The sequence below is a fragment of the Triticum aestivum genome, chromosome 2A (genome assembly GCF_018294505.1).
Source record: "Triticum aestivum cultivar Chinese Spring chromosome 2A, IWGSC CS RefSeq v2.1, whole genome shotgun sequence".
NCBI classification, from domain to species: domain Eukaryota; kingdom Viridiplantae; phylum Streptophyta; class Magnoliopsida; order Poales; family Poaceae; genus Triticum; species Triticum aestivum.
In genome coordinates this window covers 754,385,315-754,401,603 of record NC_057797.1, presented here as the reverse complement: position 1 = coordinate 754,401,603, position 16,289 = coordinate 754,385,315, and the positions used below count along the sequence as shown (strand labels likewise).

Genomic DNA, 16,289 nt, shown 5'->3' with positions numbered 1-16,289 from the left:
ATACAAGGATGAAATCTATATGTGTGTAAAAGTTCAGGATGAAATACCTTAAAATGCGACCTATACAAAATCATTTATATTTTCATAAACTTTGAGGATGAATAGTATCATGTGCTGAAAAGCCTTGAATTTTTTTATTTTTTAACACCCCTCATTTCAACGTATTTCGTCTAAAGAATTACACGCATGTACATTATGCCTTCATGTATATCTGTTTTTTTTTTCAGAATTTGTTGAAACGTAAAAGAAAAAATTAAACTTCACGAATAAAGGCCTCCATGAAGTTCGGCCCCCAAAAGCAAATTTTCGCCTCCTGGACGCGCCTATCTAGCTATGCAGGAGACAAACAAGTTACGTACGTACGCTGAATGCTTAACCAAAGCTCAACTAATTAGTGGGCCTGATGAGTTGCTTTCATCAAAAAATAACACCAGCTACTTGCAGTACAAGTTTATAAATGGATCCCACTGTGGAACAACCATCATTTCCACGTTGGTGTCGGCTCGAATGAACGCAGCCCCTGACTAGTAGAGCGGAAGAAGCAGAGTCATCCTCTGTTCTTGAAACAAGTCAACACACGAGGAGTGATGAGAAGATTCGCAGCCCCTTCCCTTCCAGTTCCACCTCACTCAGCCTCCCCGTTTGACCCCTTCCACCCCAACACTCGACACCGCCCATCGCTATATATGAGCAGCTCCACACCCAACACAGATAAACACAAAAGGCAGACCATCACCCTTTCTTCTCCAACATCTCTCATTGCTCACTTCCAAGTTCCCTCCATCGATCATCTCCCCGTCGCCGCTCACGAAACAACTCATGGCTTCTTCCTCCAGCGCCCGAAGCAGCCGTGTGGCCACATGCCTCGTGCTGCTTCTCCTGGCCGTCAGCCTCCGAGAAGCCTCGGCCGCGAGGCCGCTCCGGCCAGCCGTCGACATGCCTAGCGAGGTGCTCAAGGACCAGGTGATCGTCAACAAGTACGCGCCGCTTCTGCTCGCCATGCTGCCGAGGGGCCCCGTGACGCCGTCCGGCCCCAGCGGCGGCACGAACGAGGCCGGGAACTGATTGAGCAAGCGCAGGGTTTCCCTTAGGATAATAGATCCATCGATCTAAAGAAATCTTTAGGCATGCAGTGGTAGACGGTATGCTCTGTTTTGCAGTACAAAATACTTGTACATACATGATTGTTAGACTGGGAGACTTGGGCATATAGTGTAGGATATACCCCAAAATTATACCTTCATTCTTTAATTTGTCCCTTGAAGTAATTGATTGAAAGAGTTTTGTCTTGATCCCGTTTTTGAAAAGTTGATTGTTCATAGTCACTGATTCAAGATGATACTGGCGGTAAGAATTTCCCAGCTCCTGGCCTCTGCAACAACTATAAAAGATAAGCTTACATCTACGCAGAGAATTAGGAAGGAAAAGAAAGCTGTAGCCCATAAGAATTTACCCCAGAAAAACCTACACGAATGCTGACTTGGATGTTGAGTAAATAGGCAGTTTTTCGATTAAATTAATCCACAAAAAGATTACTAGCATGGCATTCACAGAAGTAAACACATACTGATATTCGATCATGCAAGCATATACTCCCTCCGTAAACTAATGTAAGAGCGTTTAGAATACTAAAGTAGTAATCTAAATGCTCTTATATTAGTTTACAGAGGAAGTACTACGCTAACAGCAGACACATCTACGTATAACGTTAGCATGGCTAAAATAGAAATCATTAGGAGCGGGATAAACGAGTTATACCCTTCAGTGGGCCAGGCAGAAGCCGCGGCGGCGGCGGATGCAGCAGCAGCGTCCTCGGCGGCCTTCTTGTCGGCTTCGATCTTCTCGGCGGCGGCACGTTCAACGTCGGTGGACATGGTGATGACGAGGGCGACAAGGGCGTAGACGAATAGAGGCGAGCAGTCATTTCCCAAAAACCTAATCGTCTCTCTCTCGTACAGGATCTAGGATCCAGAGAGGCTAGGTTTCAGAGATCTGCTCTCTCGTCGATCTGCTCTCTCTCTCTTCTATTTTCAAGCTCCAATAGCATTTGGAAGAGAATCCCTTATAAAGAGGTCCGACTCCTTCTCCACTAACGGGGTGGGACTAAACTTCTCACTACACCTAATGTCATTTAACCCACATGAACCCTTAGAGATTTTCTGAAATTGTTAGATGAGCTTAAAGCCCACCCCATGTTTCAACATTGCAGTGGACGTAGCTCCTCTGGATCCCATCTCCACTCCACCAAAGATGATATTTTTTCTAAAAACTCCGACATTAGGAAGGTGCCAATTCATTTTCCTTTTAGACTAGAGTCCTGAATATGTCCAGCCAGGAAAAATGATATAATGGAAATTTATATGACACTCTTTAGAGATTATGGTTTTCCAATATTCATGCTAATCTAGCATGTTCTGACAGCTTGCAAAATCAACTGAGCCCATTGCCGAATTGTTGAAAGTTTAAGGGTAGCTAATAGCTACAACTGAATTAGGTATTCACATAGACACAACTCAAGCAGCCAATCTTGCACATCCCTCATTTCAATGTATTTCGTCCAAAAAATTTACACAAATGTACATTATGCCTTCATGTATATCTGTATTTTTTATAAAAAATTTTAAAACATAAAAATATAAATTTTAAACTTTACAAATGGAGAGCTTCATCCATGAAGCTCGGCCTCTAAAAGCAATTTTCGCCTCCTGGATGCTTATCTAGCTATGCACGACACAAACAAGTTAGGTATGTGCGTTGAGTGCTTAACATGCGTCCCCATCAAGTACATATCTGGTCGTTATCGATATTACACACATTAAGATATGAAAGGTGGAGTGACTATGGCATCCCCTGTCAGAACAGTTGGTTGCGGGTTCAAGTTCAAACAGATCTTTTTGTTGTTGTTAACTTTCGCACATATATGTGCAGTACTAGGGTTTTTCTGCAAAAAAGAAGTGAGGGGGTTTTGTGCAAAAAAGAGTCGTTGTGGTTGACTTTTTCCGTGAATACAAAATATGAGGGCGTTCTCTGTAAAAAATACATCGCGTCTTAGCACCATCACTCCCTGACAGGTGGGGCCACACGCCCGATACGCGTACTATGACCGTATTTGCACGCTTGAGTCAAGTTAAATTACCACAAAACCGTATTTTCAAAATTCTAACACCAAACTGAATATGCGACGCAAGTTCTATAACTTCCAGCAATAGTAGCTCAACTAATTAATGGGCAGTGAAACAACCCGTCTTCTCCACATTGGCGTCGGCTGGAATGAACGCAACCCCTGACTAGTAGAGTGGAAGAAGCAGAGTCATGTTCTCTAACCAGTCAAAGCAAAACTAGTGATGAGAACATTCGCAGCCCCCTCTCCGTGAAGGAGCACGAAGATGAGAACCGAAAGAGACGGCAAGGATCGACCGTCAGCCGTCTTTGCATTCCTCGAAATCGCCATCTCAGGAACGAGACATTGATGCAAGACTACTTCGCGGACAATTCAACATATCCGCCGCACCTCTTCCGGAGAAGGTACCGAATGTGCCGATCCCTCTTTGTAAAAGTAGTGCAAGCTTGCGAGGCCTATTGTCGGTATTTTACTCAAAGAATAAATGCCATGGGCTTGAAGGGATTTAGTGGATATCAAACAATCTCGGTAGCTGTGCTAGTAATTGTATACGGCATTCCGGCTGACTATGCCGATGAGTACCTTCACATTGGTGAAGATACTGCAATTGAGTCAGTGCGTAGGTTTGCCAAAGTGATCATCCGTGTCTTTGGTCCTGAATATTTTCGGGCACCCAACAAGGAAGACACAAAAAAGTTAATGGCATCAAGTGAGAGAAGAGGTTGGCCTGGCATGCTAGGAAGCATTATTTGTATGCATTGGACTTGGAAAAACTTCCCAAAGGCATGGTAGGGAATGTATTCAGGCAAGTCTCGTGATGCAACAATTATGCTAGAGGCCATAGCATCTGAGGTTTTATGAATTTGGCATTGCTTTTTTGGTATGCCGGGTACTCTCAATGATATTAATGTGTTGCAACGGTCTCATTTGTTTGCTAGGCTTGCTAGTGGTGACTTTCCTGCTTGCAACTACACTATCAATGGGCATGAATACACAAAGGGGTACTATCTTGCAGATGATATCTACCCTTCTTGGTGCATATTTGTCAAGAGCATCAAAGACCCCAAAACTAAAAAACAATGTGAATGTGCAAGGGTACAAGAGGTGGCCCGAAAAGATATTGAAAGAGCATTCGTGGTTTTGCAATCTACGTTTGCCATTGTTCGTGGCCCTGCTCGTTTTTGGGACAAGCGATCCTTAAAAAAATATCATGACATGTTGTGTTGTTCTTCACAATATGATTCTCGAAGATGAGAGAAGCATGAATTTGGAGTTCTTCTACAACAATGTGGGTAGCCCTCACATAGAGGAACTGTAAAACGGAAAATATTATTCAAGCATTCGGAAAATATTAAATTTGTATAGAAAAATCTTTATCATGTATACGGAAAATTATACAAAAGATGCAATGTGTATCAACAAAGTTGATCATGTATTAAAAATGTTAATAAAGCATATAATAATATTAATCAAAGTATTTGAAAATGTTAATCACCCATTTAAAAAACTATTAAATCTGTATAGGAAAATTGTTTGTCATATATACAAAAAATAAATGTACAAAAAAATACAATGTGTATGAAAAACATGTTAATCATGCATTTATAAAATGTTAAACGTGTATAAAATCTTCCTAGAATATATGAAAAAATGGGCAACATATATTAAATAAATTACTCACTCTGTTAAAAAATATAAGAGCGTTTAGATCACCTAACTTGTTATCTAAATGCTATTATTTTCGGAGATAGTAGACAACACAAAACATATATTTTAGAAAAGGATTCTGTATTTGTAAAATGATAACATGTATATAAAAATTTTCTTGACATATAATAAAAATGTACATTGTGTGAGAAAAAAACGATTGTTTCCATTAAAAAATGTTGATCATGTACTAAAAAATGCTCATAATGTATTTCAAAATTGTTGAACATAGATTATATATATATATATATATATATATATATATATATATATATATATATATATATATATACCAATAATGAACAATGTGTATGGAAAAGTAGACATAAAAATATAAGTTTAAAAATATTAATCATGTATTTCAAAATGTTAAACATGTGTAAACAAATATGTTTCTGATGTATACAGAAAACATTATGTGTATTGAAAAAATTGACATGTGTTGATAAAAAAGAAACTAATAAAGGTCGACAAAGAAACTAAGAAAACCAAAGAAGCCCATTAAAACCAAAAAAACTTAAAAACCAAAAAATGAAAACGGAAACAGAAGGAAATCAATGCAAAAGAATGGAAACAGTGAAAGGTGAAAAAGAAACAAAGAAAGGCAGAGATAAACGAAGAAAGAAAGAAAATAAAAAAACAATAAAAATAGCGAAGGAAAGAAAAAACAAAGAAAAAGAAAGAAAAGTAAAATCTATGAAAACCATGAAAAAACAAAGAAACCCAATGAAAAAAAATAAATTAATACAGAAAAGTATAAAAATTGATGAAGAAACATATAAAACCAAAAAAAACATAAAAAACAAAAATGAAAAAACCTGTACGTACACTGCACCATACTACAGTGAGGGATCATCCGAAATCACTAGTTGAGGTGTGCTCGTTGCAAAGACCACTCCAATTTCCCAGGCCGCGACAAAAAACGCACATGCAGTGCCATTTGTCGTAACCTGGGAGTTTTCTCTTTTTTAGATCCGTTTATTCAAAATATTTTATCTCTCAAACCGTGCGTCCAAATATCGAACCGCTTTTACCGTTGAATTCCTCGCGTGGTTTTGATAAACTTTTTTTCATGAAAAAACTGGATGAAAGAAACCAAACGAAAAAACTGAATTGGGAGCACCGGTTTTTTTCTTTACGAAAAAGGCACGCCTGTGCCTCTCACGAAATTACAACCGTGCCTTTCGCGGAAGAAAAATCGTAACTCTTGCGGAATGAAAAAAAAAAGAAAAAACACATTTTTTTCGTTTCCGAGGAGGCACGACCGTGACTCCCGTGAAAGAAAAAAAAACAAAAAACAAGTTTTTTCCTGTTTCCGAGAGCCATCGCCGTGACTCTCGCTAAAGCACAACCGTGCCTCTCGCGAAACCAAAACCGTGACTCTCGTAAAAGGAAAAAAACACATTTTTTTTTCAATTTCTGTGAGGCACGATCATGACTCTCGTGAAAGTACACCTGTACCTCTCACGGAAGCAAAATCGTGACTCTTGCGAAAGGTAAAAACAGAAAACATTTTTTTCCATTACCGGGAGGCACGGCCATGACTTTCGTGAAAGAAAAAAACACATTTTTTTTTAAAAAAAAATAATTGATAAGCTAAGGAAGACCGGTGAAAAACCAAAACGTCAAAAAAACCGAAAAAAATCATTTAAAAAACCGAATAATTGTGCGATAAGTAAAAAAATAAAATTCAGGAAAAGGGTCCAAAACACGACACGTGGAGAATGGCTGAGAGCGCGCCAAATAGCGCTGATCGTTGCGAGGCTCGCGAAGGAGTGCATATAGAGCGATCAGAACGAAAGCGTACAAACGGGCCAGCCTAGTTACAATGTGGGGGAAAAAAAGCTGGGGCGAGCCAGCCGACAGCGGCCCACGCCCCGTTAGGATTTTGGGCTCGGGCCTCCGAGAAGACAGAGGCAGTGGAGAAGAGAGGAAAGAGAGGGAGGAAAGAGGAGGACGGCGGCGGCCGCGAGCTCCACGGGATGCGAGGGAGGAGGAGGGCGACGCGGGAGGGATGTGCGATACGCCGATCGAGGCCCCATCCCACATTGGAAACCCCAGTTAGCCGTTGGTGGAGGCGCGGGGGAGCTTGGAGAAGACGAGGGATTCAGGGGGGCAGGCTGCTACGGGGAGGCCCGCCGGATCCCGGAGAGTAGATATCTCCACCGCCCTGATCTCGTCGGGTAGCTCCCAGGTTTGGGTGTATTTTGTGCTCCCTACTCTCAATCGTACTTCTCTAACTGCAGGATATTCAGCAGCAGCAGCAGCAGATCCATCGATAACGGTGATTTTTCTTTCTAGGCGTGTCATTTTTGCGGTCATGCTCCCCGTCAATTCAGTGTGTCCAATGCCCATGATCAGATACAACTGAACCCACACAATGCTTAGGTTCCATGTCATGTCTGTAACTTATAGTTAAACTGAACCCTCCACAGATGTCGCTCATTGCTTGGGATTCAGTCTGGTTAAAAAGTCTTTTAGAAACCTCATGGACAACACAATAGATTTGACGATCTTGAGAGGATCCAAATCTCGAACGATGCACTTTAAGTAACTGTGCAATTACATTGGAAGCTAAAATAATGTCGAAAACACAGCGGCAGCCAGATTGACAAATAACATGTGCATGGTGCAAGGATGCACTACAACTTTCACAAACTGAAAATAGAACGATACAATTGAATTGTCGGGCATGGTGTACTAAAGGGAAAAAAAATCTGAAATTGCCGCTGCCCTTTGCAGGAAAACAATAGCCAAATCGTCAGGACAGCCTGTAGACCACCGAGCCTGGTGCCCGTGAAATCGACAGGATTGAGCTCATCAAATTCATCATCTGAGCGGGTCGACATCACTAAGGTCTTCTGGGTCGAGGAGTGTTTGCCCATGCCTGGTATTTCCAAGAAACCCAGCATGTGACAGCAAAGCCCACAGGTGTGTTATGAGCTCCACCTTCCCAACAAGCCGTGTCTTGTGCTTGGCTGCTCTGGTTGAGGCTGCCAAGTGAAGGAGGAAGCCTGTCCAGAACACTGCTAGATCCCTCCATATGCCTACGGTGTCTGCTTCGTAGGTCTCTATCAACTGCTTCCCAAGCTTTGCACCCATTTGGGTTATCGAATTATGGATGTCATCATCACCCTTGATAGTATCTTCCCTATTAGGCACCTGGTCATTTGTTGTGGAACTGTTAATTCCATTGTTATCTTCCCGACTTTCAGGGGCTTCAACCTCTCCACTAATCACCTCAGACTCTTCCAAGGCGGCAATCTCCACAAGTTCTTTGTAAACATCTTGCATTGACTGGGAGAATGAGCAGTAAGTAGCACGGAAGGTTTCCTTGCGTACGATGTCCAAGATATTTGTAACAACAATGCCGTTGTCTGGCACCAATCCTTTTGTAAGCAGGTATGCACAATAGTTTGATAAGGTGACAGCAGTTAAGTAATGTGGCCACACATGTTCTGGAGTTGTGGATTTCTTGGCCAAGATCCTGTTTTGAAGCTTACAAACCTTTAGTTTTTTCACTTCATCACAGAAATGCATCTCGCAGAAGCATGTCGCGATGTGCCAGACCAGTATCCTGTGGGTATCAGCCTCCAGCTCAATTGCCCATGTTAGCTGCTGCATAACGGGTGCCTTTGAACCGAAGGCATTTAAGAAGTAGGTTCCCAATCTTTTTGGATGCTGCTGCAGGCCCTTGAACGACTCAAATATTGCCGTCGTTACTTCTGACTCCAACTTGATGCTCCGGGGAAATTTCCTCTGAGTATGCGAATCAGAAATCAGAAGGTTATACTGGAAGATCCTTTGATCCCACTTGCCCCTCATGAACCAGAACATCATTCTCATTGCTGCCTCCACCACTGGATTCCGCAAGCACCGATGTTTGACGTACATGCAGATCATCAGAACCTTGGTCCATTGCGAGAATACATATAAATAGATCTCCAACAGCTCCTTGGCAATGATAAGGACGACCATGACACGAGTGACAATGACCCCGTGAGTGATGATATTTTTGTCGGCCGCATCCATCCTCTCTGGTATACAATGAACAGGATACGCAAGGTATACGGTAGCCGCAACCAGAGAGAGAGACAAGAGCATACTCCAGACCGGAAATCCGTTGGCAAACATGGCAGCATGCTTGCTATAGAACAAGTCTTGGAGGAAGGACAGTTCCACCTTGGTGACACGGAATGCCCTCTCATAGCTGTTGGTGTTCTCCTGCAGGATGTAGTCGAAGACGAGCCGCCTCGTCTTCTCTTGGCTAGCCTCATGTATCGGGAGATTATAGAACCGACGGCGCAGCAGCTTGTACATGGCGAATGAGAGGCAGACATCCTTGAGTCGGTTGCCATTGTCTTTGGTGCCGCCGAGCAACCGGCTGTTGCCAGCATCAATATTCCATATCTTCTCTATGGTGACAAGCTTCTTATTATCTGGATCCAACCGAATCCTGTATTGTCCACTCCTCCTGTCTTGTCGTCGAGCATCACGAAGCGCCAGGTCTTCCCCAGAGACCAAGTACTTGTACGAGTGCGAGGAACCGAGGGTGTGCTCGTATCGCATGTAGTCGCTAACCTGCCTCGTGTTCTCTTGGTTGGTGGTTTCAGCCCTATCGGACGAGGCAAAGTAGGAGATGATCCGAATCGCATTGAGGGCCCATATCAGCCAGAGAGGGACCCTGAGGAGGAAGAAGGTCTGCATCCAGATGAGGTTGGCTGCCCAGAAGGATGACATGAGGTCGAGCAGTGGGATCTGCTTGGATCTCTGGTACAGGCGTCCAGCCTTGACGCTGTACTGCAGGGTCACCAGCAGCACCGCCCAGACCTGAAAGTAGTCATTCACCTTCTTTGCGGAGAGCTGCATCAGCCCCATGGTGTAGTGCACCATGGAGTAGTTGAGCATCTCTATCACCTGAATGCTGGTCGCCATGGCCCTGTCTTCGTACCACGGCCCAAAGCAGTCCAGCATGAACCTCACCACCAGCAGCAGCGTTGTCATCAACACCCACAACTCCACGCTGGCCACATGAGTGACGCTGTCCATCTTGAACAGCATTTTCATGGTGGACATGATTGAAGCTGCAGCTACGTCTGTCGCCATCATCTCTCTCTCTCTCTCTCTCTCTCTCTCGCTGTGTGTGTGTGTGTGTGTGTGTTCTTTCCGGGAGGGGAGAGGTGAGTTCCACTTGTGCACGTATTGGGGTTTCTGGGAGGGCTAATGGAAGGAATAACAGGTTTGGTAAGCACCTGAAAAAATATTGCGCGGCAGTCACTTTTTCCACTTTGCGTGAGGCCGAAGGCTGGGACGACGTGAGGAGCCATGGCGAGGCCAAGAGGGAGCCGGCGGGAGTGAGTCCGAAACTTGACGAATGTGGGTCGGGGGGGGGGGGGGGGGGGCTGCAGATAGGAGGGCTTAGAGGGATGGCTGTAGCGGTGACCAGAACAACGGTGAAGGGAGGGTGGGCGGCGCACACTACCGCCCGTAGGGCGGCACGTGGAGAAAGAAGATGAACAGTGACACAATCCTATGTGTTGGATGGAGATCTAACGGCCCAAAAATTCAACTGGCAACAAGTTTTTTCCTAGGTACCTTATGAATATGCGGTCCCAAGGAACAAACACGTACACTTTCTTGCTTGCATATTTAAGAGGAGCTCTTAAGAGGACTTGTTTCAAAAACTCGCGAGCCAACTAATCTTACTCAGCAAAAGAGATCTGTGCAAGATTTCATAGTTTTCTGAATTCCGAGAACATACATTACCAAAAGAAACAGATACATATGAACATATCTGTAAAATCGATGGAGAATAATTAGTTAATTCTACCAAGACAACACTTCCTACAATGATAAAGCAATTTATCATTACGACGATAAAGCAAAGCAAACACACTCCTTTTGCTTTCTCTAGCGTACACAGGAAACCAAGAAAAAAGCAGCAGCAGCAGGGCAATGGCAGATCTATCTCGACTACGAATTCAATCTGGTTTGTCTCGTTAGCAGCGAAAGCAAATCGCACAACTTTTCAAAGGGTTCTCTTTCTTTGTCTTTATAATCCGGTCCCAGGGGTGAGGTGCTGTTCGTTTCTTTTTCATTTTCTCTTTAATTATTACTTGCGTGTGAGGCGGCTGTGTACTTTTGAGAACGATTCTCTTCTCCAGATCAGTGACATTCCATAATAATAATGGAAAATGTAACAAGGCTCCTTGGTTCCGCATGAACCACATGACTTAATAATTTTTGTAGGGTGGACGGACGTTCCCTGCCTCCGGATCGACATCGCCCGGTTAGGACCAGCTGGTGGCTACTGAGCCCAGGTACAAACTGCTCGCCATTTACCCTACTAGTCAGTACGTAGTTACATTGATGCATATATATTATACTCTTGCGTGTGTTGTGTGCCTTGCATGATTGCTAGCTACATTTTGTGGTCTTCGTTTTCAGCTGGCTCTATGCCTCGAGAAACTTGCACAATTTTAGTTTCAGTTGTAAGTCGTAACAAAGGTCGATGATCGAGATTGACTCGAAACTCGCAGATCCAACAGCTATCCATCAAGCGATCACTTCAATAACCTGGTTCACCTAGCTAGTGGTGTTTTTATCTTTCTTCTGTGAGCTAAGCTATAGTGGTGTCTTCAGCCTGGGACGCTCTTGTCTCGGATTGCCTCGTCTTGATCTCCATGACTTAGAGACGGCCTTCTTGCGTCAGGATATCAAATTGGCCATCCAAGATCTATGCCGGGCAACAATCCTTCAAGGTGGCTTGAGGAGAAATCACCAACATCTCATGTGCTTCTGGCGTTTAAACAACTTCCTCCACAACGCGAACCGCTTGAGCATATGCATATGCTCTGTTTAATTCCTAACTCTTGCCATATCATCCTAATAATTCCTGGGCCGGAAAACACCAGTGAGTACCGTCAAGTCAGCATTAACCATTAAAAAATGCCAAGGTTTAACGCGAGCAATGCCCGCAGTTCTCGTAGCCGCTGGTGTGGTTGGATTGCAATGCTGCTCATGCTGGCTTCCTTTTGAGCTGCCTCAACGGCGAGGTCTCAAGCACGGGGACCCCTTCCTCTTTATTGTTGCCATCTAGCTAGCACCGTCACTGCTTCTTCGACCATGAAGGGCCTTTGTGCGGTCGCAAGGATCGCCTATTGGTCTCTCTGTATGCCGACCAAGTGGTTGTCTTCCTCAATGTCAGGGCGTTGCTGGAAAGGTTAGGCGACACCAGTGGGGAAGAGCTCGGTCATTGGAATCAGTTGTCAGCATGTCGATCTTGGGCACATCTCGGAGCCTTGCACGCTGTCATCACCTCTCTTCCATGCAAATATCTTGGAATGCCGCTCAGTTCCATGAGGTCGACTTCTAGCCTCTACCAGAAAAGATTGGCGGTTGACTCACCATGTGGAAGGGTAGGCTCATCTCCGCCGGTGGCTATCTCATTCTCTTGAAGGTTGTGCTAATCAAGCATCAGGCCTACCTACCTCATTACGGCGCATGAGCTGGCTGTCTGGCTCATATTCTCAGCATTGTAGGGGGGCGCTCTTGCCAAGGAGATCACCTCAAGGTTGCTTCGATAAGGATATGTCGGCCAGCTTGGTGACCTTAGCATGTCCGATTTGGTGAAATTCAGTCGTGCTCTGAGGCCCCACTAGCTCGCCATCAACTTCCTAGAAGAGATATAAGCATATCTCAAGTCTCTACTTTTGTCTTCTGGAGTACATATGTAGGGTCACATGTGGAATTTTTTTCTAAAAAGAATCATCAATTCCATACACTGTAGTCAACACATAAATCACCCATCACAAAAAGTAAAATAAAAAATCACCTAACTCGCTGAACTCTCAGTGGTGGATCACAACTGAAGAAACATGAACTTCAGTTTATTCACTCAAATCTTAAATTGTTTCCATGGCTAAATCGTAGGCATGAAGGAATACAATCTGAAAAGTAAAAATCGATTGAAGTTGAAATCCTACTCGCCGAGATGGTAGTGTCGAGGAGGTAGGAAGCACGAGTGGCCCGAGGCATTGCTGAGAAGGGGTCCTAGGGCTATGTTCGAATTTTGGCAAAAATCAAGTCTACCATTTATTTTGTCATGGTCAAACATTTGATCTTTGTGTGGATGGTTGCAATTTTTTTTTTGTGTGTGTCTATGTCCATTTGTTCTCTTTAGTTCATTTTGGGCAACCAAACCTTCACCAAATTTTGGATGAGTAAAATTTGGGGACCTTGTCAATGTGGAGGAGGATGGTCATCGCAGGTAGGAAGGGCAGTTCAGTGACCCTTACCTCCTGCTGCAAACCTAAACACCAACATCCCCAAGCTTTGGCTGGTACATCAGATTGCGGCTGTGCCATGGCTGGTGCAGGCCAAAACTGTTACCTCTTCATTTGAGCGTTAGATTGTGTGTGCAAAGCTAGGGGGGAAAGATAAACCACTCCACTTTTTCTACTACTACATTTGTTCAAAGCCCCTTTTCTTACGGTCTTTGATTGTGAATATCTTTTATGAATTGGCCTTGCAGGCTCCGGTTTCCCAATAGGAACGAACACAAGCGAGCTAGGAAAATGATGGGCATCCAGGACATCCGCGATATTGTGTCATCCCTGTTCATCATGCTGAATAAGGAGACATTCGTCCTGTTTCGGATCGAGTTTCTCGTGGTCCTGGTCACAGTGTTGTTTCTTGTGATGTTCATCATAGACGTCTTTCGCCGTCACATCCGCAACATATTCATGAAAACCATGTTTAGCATCCTGGATGCTATCTCGGACTCTATTGTCTTATACCTGTTGGGGGCCATGCAAACAGCCAAGTTCAAGAATCACCTGTTCCCGGCCTGGGCCCTCGTGCTTGTTAGTTTCCGTTACAATGTCGACTTCATCTCTGGCTATGGTGTTCATGACCGCCATGGGCGACGGTACATGGAGTGGAGAAACGTGGTGAAACTTCTGGGATCGGCCTTCTTGATCTTGTGGCGCGGCTCAAGGTTCACGGTTCCACTCTGGTCGCTTTTGGCCCTGCAGATACTGAGGAGCTGGTACAGATTCTGTGAGCATGGTCTGGCGCTCCGTTCTATCTGGCATGGCACAAGTTCAGAGGTCATTTCAGAGTATATGCGTGCTGGCCCTCACACTAGGAACTGGAAACCAGAGGACTGCAACCCAGAGAATATGGAAGGATACAAATACTTGGTCCTAGGAGAAACCAATCAGGGAATCAGACTCAAGAAGCCTCGGTATGTCTTGTACATCCATACTGCCCAGTCCGTCAAGCAAGCTGAGCGTGGTTTTTCATCACTGGTCACCCTAGACAAGATCTGGGGATGTCGCAGGAACCTATTACACCCAGACAACAAAGAGGGGAATGACCCAAAGGATCTCTGTCTGGCCTTCGCCTTGTCCAGGCTGCTCCGTTGCAGGCTCGAGGATGTGACACTGCAAGAAGAAATCTTTTGCATCAACCGGAAGCTGGTTAAGACCAAGATCATTGAGGAGCAAGACACCAACCGCGCCTTCAGGGTCATGGAGCTGCAACTCTCCTTCGTAAATGACTACTTCAACACCCACTACCCTATGGTCTTCTGGAGTGGTTACTTATCTCTATTTTCAAATCTGCTCCTCTCCGTGGTGACCTTCGGTGTTGTCTGCTGGCTTGCTGTGGACATCCGTAAGGTCTATAAGCCTCCGAAGGATGATCGGGCTCATGTGGTGCATGGGTTGAATGTTGACATGATCATCACCTGGGTATTCATGTTTTTTATGCTGTTCAAAGAGATCTGGGAGATGGTCAGCTACTTGGTCTCAGACTGGACAAGATTACTCCTTGTTTGCAGCTATGCACAGTGGAAGGAAGAGCACACCAGAGATAGACGTATGGAGGGCACAATATCATCCTTTTTCAAATCAAGGATAACTAGTAAGCACTGGCATGGACTTATTGACCAGTACGTCTTTTTGGAGTCATATGATGACATTCCAAGATGTTGGAATGTGATGCACCAAATAAGCACAGGAATGGTTCCAAAGAAGGGTGATGGAGCAAAACTCCGCAGCGCCATCAGTGTGCCAGAATGTATCAAGCCGGCAATACTGAAGAAGCTCCGTGCAAGCCTAGAGAAGCTCAACACTTCTAACAATCTACATCAGCCCGACAATACCAACAGAAATCAGGAGGAGCCCACCATTAGGAGTGGTATTCTTCTGCCCAAGGTCGTCAGGTCACTGTCCCAAAGGAAGCAGTACAATTGGGCCTGCTTCGACCTGCCCACATGCTCTCACGTAATTCTGGTGTGGCACATTGCAACCAGCCTCTGTGAGATTAAATTTGCTAGAGACCATGGCGTCGACTTAAGCAAACATGGGTTCCTGAGCTCCCTCTCATCGTACTTCACGGGTTGCTGCTCATCGAAACCATATCTTGTGGATGTGGATGTGGATGAGATGACAAAAGAAAAGAAAGTTAATGGGAAGTTGCCCGATAAGCTCAAGGAAATGTATGTCACTGCAAATAGCTTGTCTCGGTACTGTGCATATCTGCTAGTTTCTAAGCCTGACCTGATCCCTGACAGCTTTTATGTACCCAACATGGTCTTACAAGAAACCGTGACACGCGCTCGTGATGATATTCTTAAAAAATGTGACTCATTGCAGAGTAGATATGACAAACTGATGGAAGTAGCAGAGAAGGCCATCCAAGATGGTGACGACATCTTGAAGGAAGATGTTGTGCGACTAGGTGCAAAGCTGGGCAAGGAACTGATTGATCAAGAGAGTAAAGAAGAATGCTGGGAGATCCTCTCCGAGGTATGGGCGGAGTTACTAGTGCACATTGCCCCCACTTGGAACGCAGAGGCGCACAAGCAGTGCCTCGAGTCAGGAGGGGAATTCATAACCTATATCTGGGCATTGCTATGGCACTGTGGAATCGAGAAGAGCAAATTATGGCCAGTAGAAGATGTGTATGGAAATGATGTTGAAAATATGTCCTAGAGGCAATAATATTGTATTATTTATTTTCACGTTTATAATTAAGAGTTTATATTCTATGCTATAACTATTATGATCCTGGAATATATGATTCAGTGGAAAATTCATAAGCATGTGTGGAATGATAAATGGTAAAATCTGATTCCTAGTCTCGCCTTTAAGACTAGCTAAAGTGTTATATGTTCATCATGTTTTCCGGATCTTACGATATCGTTAGTTGTTACGATAGTCCCAAAACAACATTGAGAATATGATGTTAGAAGAACGATCATATTGAATTGACCCAACTTGTTTCGTTATACTTTGAGATACAAATCATCACAAGTCAATCAATATAACACGGAGAGTTAACATATGCTTTAGTTTCTTAGACCATGAGAGTATCGTAGTCACTTCTTACCGGACGATGGACTTTGGGGTTGCTCAAACGTCATTTGTAACACAGTGATCATAACAACAAGTTA

General features: G+C 44.1%; 2 protein-coding genes across 3 annotated transcripts; both read left to right on the top strand.

Moving 5' to 3' along the window:
• Positions 1 to 702: 702 nt before the first annotated feature.
• LOC123186464 (uncharacterized) lies at positions 703 to 1,290 on the top strand. Its single transcript, XM_044598228.1, has one exon. The coding sequence runs from the start codon at positions 820 to 822 to the stop codon at positions 1,063 to 1,065; it is 246 nt and encodes an 81-aa protein (XP_044454163.1). The 5' UTR covers positions 703 to 819; the 3' UTR covers positions 1,066 to 1,290.
• Positions 1,291 to 6,766: 5,476 nt separating this feature from the next.
• Positions 6,767 to 15,936, top strand: LOC123190904 (uncharacterized). 2 transcript variants are annotated; one of them, XM_044603631.1, is made up of 3 exons: positions 6,767 to 7,022; positions 11,078 to 11,148; positions 13,362 to 15,936. In XM_044603631.1, exon 3 carries the CDS (start codon positions 13,405 to 13,407, stop codon positions 15,826 to 15,828), a length of 2,424 nt encoding a protein of 807 aa, XP_044459566.1. In that variant the 5' UTR covers positions 6,767 to 7,022; positions 11,078 to 11,148; positions 13,362 to 13,404; the 3' UTR covers positions 15,829 to 15,936. The 2 variants fall into 2 exon arrangements, with proteins under 2 accessions (XP_044459566.1, XP_044459565.1); XM_044603630.1 differs by lacking the exon at positions 6,767 to 7,022 and having other exon boundaries at positions 10,332 to 11,148.
• Positions 15,937 to 16,289: the final 353 nt, after the last annotated feature.

What these genes read in the sequence shown, in the direction of transcription:
- LOC123190904 (XM_044603631.1), top strand. Translation starts at nt 13,405, where the DNA reads ATGATGGGCATCCAGGACATCCGCGATATTGTGTCATCCCTGTTCATC.
- LOC123186464 (XM_044598228.1), top strand. Translation starts at nt 820, where the DNA reads ATGGCTTCTTCCTCCAGCGCCCGAAGCAGCCGTGTGGCCACATGCCTC.